Source organism: Gossypium arboreum, chromosome 5 (genome assembly GCF_025698485.1).
Source record: "Gossypium arboreum isolate Shixiya-1 chromosome 5, ASM2569848v2, whole genome shotgun sequence".
In the NCBI taxonomy this organism is placed as follows: domain Eukaryota; kingdom Viridiplantae; phylum Streptophyta; class Magnoliopsida; order Malvales; family Malvaceae; genus Gossypium; species Gossypium arboreum.
The window spans coordinates 68241632-68249118 of NC_069074.1; the positions used below are offsets into that span (position 1 = coordinate 68241632).

The window sequence follows — 7487 nt, forward strand, 5'->3', positions numbered from 1 at the left end:
ATTATGAAGTGACCAAAATGTTTAAAATCCAAACAACGTAATCATATTCTGGAATGTAACATTATAAGTCGTAATGCAATATTCAACCAACATAACATACCCTAGGTGTAAATGTATAGTGCTTAGAAGTTGATCTTAGAATTTGTATCAATTGAACTACATATTTAGATATAGGTGTGTTTGAAAATAATATGTAATAAATAATTAAAACATAATATTTGAAACTAATTAATAATAACATATGCAATATGTACAAAGTTAAAATGAAAAAATATATGAAATTATGCATAAAACGAAATTTAGACATGTAAATACATCGATTAAGAATATTAAATGGACTATAATTATTCATAACGATGTTATCATCAATATTGAGTTTATGTCGAGTTACCTTATAATGCCAATTCAATCCATAGCATTATCAATATATACAATTAATGGAGATAATAAACTGCACGCGATAAAATTAAAATGTACAAATTATTTTAAGATAAGCTTTGGCGGGACGATAAATTTAAAGTTTTATTGATCAAAATATCATGTGTTCAAATTTTATCATATATAAATTATTCATTAAAAATTAAAAAACTAAAATATTTTAAAATAATATAACTTATTTTAAATAAAAAATTCATAATTTCTCTAATTGGTTTGACACGCAATTAATTTGCAAAACCAACTCAATTGAAAGTATTAAAACCATATAAATAAATTTTTTATTATTTATTGTAATTGAGAAAATTAAATATTTTTAACTTAATCTCATTGTAAATTTTTATCATATTATATTTATCGATTTAAACTCACGCTATCTCGCACTAACAATAATAATATTAATATTAATCAAGCTAAGACTTAATTGATAAAATAATTAAATTATTTTTAAAATAATATTTTTTTTCACCCGCAGAAATATTATTAGTTATGCCACATATAAAAATAATAATTTAATATGAAAATGTGAAAAGAAAGGAAGAAAACTGTAATTAATGGATAAAGGCCCCTGCAAGCTTCATTTATTATTTTTATGACTATAATAACTGACAACCATCGCCTCCCTTCCGCTGCCGCCATTTCCCAAAACCACCAAAACTCACCGCTTCTCTCTATTTCCCCAAAATTTATCTGAAAATACATAACTTAGCGCCAAAACAACAATGTCTTTCAAGAACCGATCTCCGACGACGATTCTTCAACCGCAACCGCAGGATCTCAAACAACGCGTTTATACTTGCCTCAACAAGCTCGCTGACCGCGATACTCTTGCCGTCGCTTCCGCCGAGCTCGACTCCATCGCTCGCAACCTCACTGCAGATTCCATCTCTCCCTTCCTTAACTGCCTCTACGGCACCGATTCTTCATCCAAGTCTCCGGTTCGGAGACAATGCGTTTGCCTTTTGACGTTGTTGTCTCGTTCGCACGGCAACGCACTGTCTCCTCACCTTTCTAAGATGGTTTCCACGCTTTCACGCCGGCTACGAGACCCTGACTCCGCCGTCCGATCCGCCTGTGTCGAGGCAACCGCCGCAATGTCGTCTCACATCACTAAACCTCCGTTTTCGGTTTTGTCGAAGCCGTTGATCGAAATGCTCGTTGTGGAGCAAGACGTGAACTCGCAGGTCGGAGCCGCGATGTGTTTGGCGGCGGCGATCGATGCGGCTCCGGATCCTGAGTCGGAGCAGCTTCGGAAGGTGTTGCCGAAGTTAGGGAAGTTAGTTAGGAACGAAAGTTTCAAGGCGAAAGCAGCAGTGTTTGGAGTTATAGGAAGCGTCGCTAGTGTTGGCGGTGCCGGAAGTAAAAGTGTTTTGGATTGGTTGGTGCCTTGTGCGGTGGATGCTTTGAGTAGCGAAGATTGGGCAACGAGAAAGGCGGCAGCGGAGGCGTTGGGGAAAGTGGCGATGGCGGAGAAAGAGCTGACAGCGGAGTTTAAATCGGCGTGTGTGGTGGCTCTAGAAAATAAGAGGTTTGATAAGGTGCATCCTTGTGTATCTTTACCCAGTAATTATTTAATAATTAATCGATTTTTCCCAAGAAGGAAAAATAAGAAGAGTGCTTTATCCTTTTGTGAAAATTTTGCTGCTGCAGGTAAAGATTGTACGAGAAACTTTCAATCGTAGTTTGGATTTATGGAAGGAAGTTCCTGGAGTTTGTGAGGTCTCAGCTCCTTCTCAGTCCGACTCATCTTCAGTAGGTATAATAAAGAAATATTCAATTTTGTTTAACTTGTAATTTTCTGATGTTTGGAAGTTACTCATGTCCAAACCCAGAAATTTTGGCATTAAATGGACAACATGTTTACTTTTCTTTTTAGTTTAAATACAGGAAAATTCAATTGTCACTATTATTCTGCTGCTGTAAATTTTTATGCTTGGTGACTACTGCTACAACTATTTCTTTTATCATTTATATGCTTTTGTGCTTTGCCCGTAGAAACAGGTAATGGTAGCTTTGGATGCTTTCCTTCAGTTACAAAAAGTGTCGATAATGCTGGTTTTAGAACTCTACAATCAAAGAAAGTAGTCCCCACAAGCAGGTCGCCTCCATCGGATGCTTCAACCGAGCCCACTGCCAAGAAAGAGACACACCTGAGCAGTAATTATAGGAATTGGAATATATCGGATTTCAGTAAGTTGGACCGCACAAAACCCTCTGGTTGTAAGACTGAAATTGCTGAGCCGAGGAAGTCTCTGTTTTTTAAGGCCTATGATAATATCAAGAATGGTGACCTTGGAGTAATGGAGTCGAGAGAAATTGGGGACAGCAGAGATTCTAGGTTGGAGACAAAACGTGTACTCTTTGCTAAGGTCCGTGATGAAAATGTTCAGAAATATGGAGGTTTGAAAACTGGATCTCGGGTGGTTCCATTTCATGATGAGAATTTAGATTTTGATGACAAAAAAGCAGCTGTAGAAGCTGATGAGAACCGCAAAGAGGTTGAAGATCTGTCTTTGATACGTGAACAGCTTGCTCAGATTGAAGACCAGCAATCCAATCTATTAAATCTCCTCCAGGTAGTTTACTGGAGCTGAATATCCTCTCTCTCTTTATGTAGGTCTTTTTTTTTTTTTTTTTTAGTTTTGCACTTACCCTGGAATGCTTTTAGTGATTTCTTATCTGGAAGTTACTATTTTTTACTCTGTTTTTATTTTGGTTTTTTCAGTGAATTCCTTGGCTGCTTGTCTTTGTGATATTCCCTAGTACATTATGTGATTCTTTAAAAGCCTACTAGTGCTTGCTTCTATTATTTAGCCATTCTTTGGAGGATAATTTGGGGTATTCATTCTGGAGTATATCCCAAGAATTAATTATTAATGTTTTCCTTTGTTTTAAGAAGAATAATGAATGATTAGTATGTTCTTACGACCAAGGAAGTTGGACTTAGTATATACATTGTCTATGCAATACACTCATCTTTCTCAGAATCCTCTTCATCTTTTCTTTTACCCTTTTAGAGTACTATTTGGAGTTTATTTAAGGTGGAGATAAATCCACTTTGTTCCATACTTCGGTAATGTTAAGCTGTTTTAATTTTAATTGAAGTACTGACATGTTTATAACGTTTCTTCATTTGATTCCAGAAATTCATTGGGAGCTCCCAAAGTGGGATCAATTCTCTAGAGACACGCGTGAATGGCCTGGAGATGGCTCTGGATGAAATATCTTATGATTTGTCTCTTTCAAATGGAAGGATTCCAAACATGGATTCTGCAGATAAAACGTGTTGCAAGCTGCCTGGTACAGAATTTTTGAGTCCCAAGTTCTGGAGGAAACCTGAAGGTCGGTTTTCTACTTCAAGGTTATCTTCTTCTGGGCGCATGCTTTCCCTAAATGCTGCACGTAACATACCTGATAAAGATTCTCGCGCTGAAACGTATATACCAGCAGTGAGCCAAAGGCATCAGCATCAAGGTTGCGGTGGATTTATAATGAATCCAGTGGCTGATGGTTGCAACGGTATAACTGATAATTCAGGGTCCTCAAATAGATTGTCAAAGAATACCATTCAAAATGCTGAGAGGGTTCAGCTTGGAAATGGTAGCGATCCTGATGGGACGACTTTAGTTCGTTGTACTTCATCAATGAAACCTTAGAAGCAGGTAATGTAATTTCACTGTGTTTTATTATATAATTCTTTATTCAAATCAATAAATGCTCTTCGAATTTGCTATAGTTTATGGCTGTCTAGAGGCTTTGTTCACTTGAGTCAGTTACTTTATTAAAGTGGCAACAGGTGTTGCTTGTTATTTGCTTTCGATTTTTTCCTCCTGAAAAACAAACGCTTTAACAAATCTTACTATTGAAAAAGAAAAATTCGACATTTTAGTCTTGGTTTAGTTGGTGGCTTTGTTTCATGGCTTTTCTATTTACTTTTGTCTTTTAAGAAATTGCTAGAAAGCAAAAGGTAAAAAGTAATAGAATTGCTGATCTGAAATGAAAAAAAAAGTGTAGAAGTGTAGTTATGTATTTTTGTAAAAAAATTTACATATATTTGCATATGATCCTTCAAAGAATATTTTTCTTGTCATCCAAATACATGCTTGCTTTTTACTACTTTTAAAGTAAAAGACAAATAACAAAAGTATCAACCAAATACAGCCTTAGTTTATATATATTCCTATATATTGTTTCTCACCTTTTTCAGATTATAAAATAGTTAAATTTGATAAATAATTCCAGTATCTTACTTTAATTTACATCTATAGGGGTTTTGAAGGAGATGGACATTGTGCTTGCTTCTATTATTTAGCCATTCTTTGGAGGATAATTTGGGGTATTCATTCTGGAGTATATCCCAAGAATTAATTATTAATGTTTTCCTTTGTTTTAAGAAGAATAATGAATGATTAGTATGTTCTTACGACCAAGGAAGTTGGACTTAGTATATACATTGTCTATGCAATACACTCATCTTTCTCAGAATCCTCTTCATCTTTTCTTTTACCCTTTTAGAGTACTATTTGGAGTTTATTTAAGGTGGAGATAAATCCACTTTGTTCCATACTTCGGTAATGTTAAGCTGTTTTAATTTTAATTGAAGTACTGACATGTTTATAACGTTTCTTCATTTGATTCCAGAAATTCATTGGGAGCTCCCAAAGTGGGATCAATTCTCTAGAGACACGCGTGAATGGCCTGGAGATGGCTCTGGATGAAATATCTTATGATTTGTCTCTTTCAAATGGAAGGATTCCAAACATGGATTCTGCAGATAAAACGTGTTGCAAGCTGCCTGGTACAGAATTTTGAGTCCCAAGTTCTGGAGGAAACCTGAAGGTCGGTTTTCTACTTCAAGGTTATCTTCTTCTGGGCATGCTTTCCTAAATGCTGCACGTAACATACCTGATAAAGATTCTCGCTGAAACGTATATACCAGCAGTGAGCCAAAGGCATCAGCATCAAGGTTGCGGTGGATTTATAATGAATCCAGTGGCTGATGGTTGCAACGGTATAACTGATAATTCAGGGTCCTCAAATAGATTGTCAAAGAATACCATTCAAAATGCTGAGAGGGTTCAGCTTGGAAATGGTAGCGATCCTGATGGGACGACTTTAGTTCGTTGTACTTCATCAATGAAACCTTAGAAGCAGGTAATGTAATTTCACTGTGTTTTATTATATAATTCTTTATTCAAATCAATAAATGCTCTTCGAATTTGCTATAGTTTATGGCTGTCTAGAGGCTTTGTTCACTTGAGTCAGTTACTTTATTAAAGTGGCAACAGGTGTTGCTTGTTATTTGCTTTCGATTTTTTCCTCCTGAAAAACAAACGCTTTAACAAATCTTACTATTGAAAAAGAAAAATTCGACATTTTAGTCTTGGTTTAGTTGGTGGCTTTGTTTCATGGCTTTTCTATTTACTTTTGTCTTTTAAGAAATTGCTAGAAAGCAAAAGGTAAAAAGTAATAGAATTGCTGATCTGAAATGAAAAAAAAAAAAGTGTAGAAGTGTAGTTATGTATTTTTTGTGTAAAAAAATTTACATATATTTGCATATGATCCTTCAAAGAATATTTTTCTTGTCATCCAAATACATGCTTGCTTTACTACTTTTAAAGTAAAAGACAAATAACAAAAGTATCAACCAAATACAGCCTTAGTTTATATAATTCCCTATATATTGTTTCTCACCTTTTTTCAGATTATAAAATAGTTAAATTTGATAAATAATTCCAGTATCTTACTTTAATTTACATCTATAGGGGTTTTGAAGGAGATGGACATTAATGTAGTATTGCAAACTCGCTTACATCCACAAAATAGGAAAACCTATTAAAACCATAGAAAATTTACAAAGTTATTAGAGCATAGTGCATTGGAGGTTTGAAAGCCAGCACCTTCAAGCCTCAACCCCTACAAAATGTGTGTTAGGCCACATCGGAATTTGAGCCCTGAAATATTAAGGTCATGTACACCTGGCAATTTGTTGTGTCATAATTGTATTGAAGGTATTTTATGTATAGATCAACTTTGTATATAGATGTTGATAGTGCATAATAATTGAAAGAGTGGAGCTAATGTTACATTCCATCATATTTTCATCTTCCTGCAAAAGAGGCAAAAGCAAGTGTTTGATTCAACAAATCAATTGTTTGATCTGTTTTCTGTTTGTCTATCAGATCTCTTCAACTCAAGAGCTATTTCAAGAACCAGCCTCAAAGCTAGCAGACAAATGTCTCGGATGATAAAACACAATGAATCAAGTTGTAGAGATGCGAAGGGGTTTGGCCGGTTACACGAGACAGTAGTCAGTAACTGCAATATTAGAGCCAAGGGTTTGCAAATATGGTGTCTTCCTTGCCTACATTACTGACCTGTTTTTTAGCAATAGCCAGTAGGCTAATAGAGAGGCTTCATCCATGTACATAGAAGAAGATTTCGGCTTGGCATTAATTAGCTTATATTTTTATGATTGCATCATGCATTTAACTTTTTCAATCTTAATGAAGAATTTCATCAAGAGAAAAACAGAGATGTTTCCTTGCTGTGGGGTTGAGCTGCCTCGACCTAAAGAATTCATTTGAAGTTTCTCAATTAAACATGAAGAATACATATCCAATCATTTATATTTAAGAACGAATAATTTAAAGCTTGCTTACCAAATTTTTTCTAAGTTGCTAATTTTAATGTGTAATTTAATTGGATATATAGATGTAATCGTATGTATGTGAACATCAAATTAAACAAATATTAGTTGATTGCTACGTTATTGACCCTAGCTCAGGCATTTTCTGTTTCTTTTTCCTTTTGAAGGAAAATATTTGCTAAGACCATTACATTTATTACCGTAGTCTGGCTAGAAAAGGCTCATTTTGCGGACGCAGCCCAAGATAAACCAAATTCTTGTAACACCCTTCCCACAATCATCTGCTTGTAGCAAGGGTAATAGGTCTTATGGTTGTAACGAAATTAGAGAATGACAGGAGAAGCAAAAGAGCAGAAATTCAGAATAGAATTTTTGTGTATTTATTCTATCAAAGAATCATTTA

General features: G+C 35.0%; 1 protein-coding gene and 1 long non-coding RNA gene across 3 annotated transcripts; both read left to right on the top strand.

Annotated features, from left to right (window-relative positions):
* Positions 1-955: 955 nt before the first annotated feature.
* LOC108453673 (TORTIFOLIA1-like protein 4) lies at positions 956-4150 on the top strand. Of its 2 annotated transcripts, none has more exons than XM_017751922.2 (4): positions 956-1973; positions 2086-2191; positions 2431-3011; positions 3579-4150. In XM_017751922.2, the coding sequence occupies exons 1-4, from the start codon at positions 1158-1160 to the stop codon at positions 4089-4091; spliced, it is 2016 nt and encodes a 671-aa protein (XP_017607411.1). In that variant the 5' UTR covers positions 956-1157; the 3' UTR covers positions 4092-4150. The 2 variants fall into 2 exon arrangements, with proteins under 2 accessions (XP_017607411.1, XP_017607413.1); XM_017751924.2 differs by having other exon boundaries at positions 2437-3011.
* Positions 4151-5335: 1185 nt separating this feature from the next.
* On the top strand, positions 5336-6966 carry LOC128293105 (uncharacterized). The gene is made up of 2 exons (XR_008283160.1): positions 5336-5589; positions 6618-6966. It is a non-coding gene; the product is annotated as an uncharacterized LOC128293105 (long non-coding RNA).
* Positions 6967-7487: the final 521 nt, after the last annotated feature.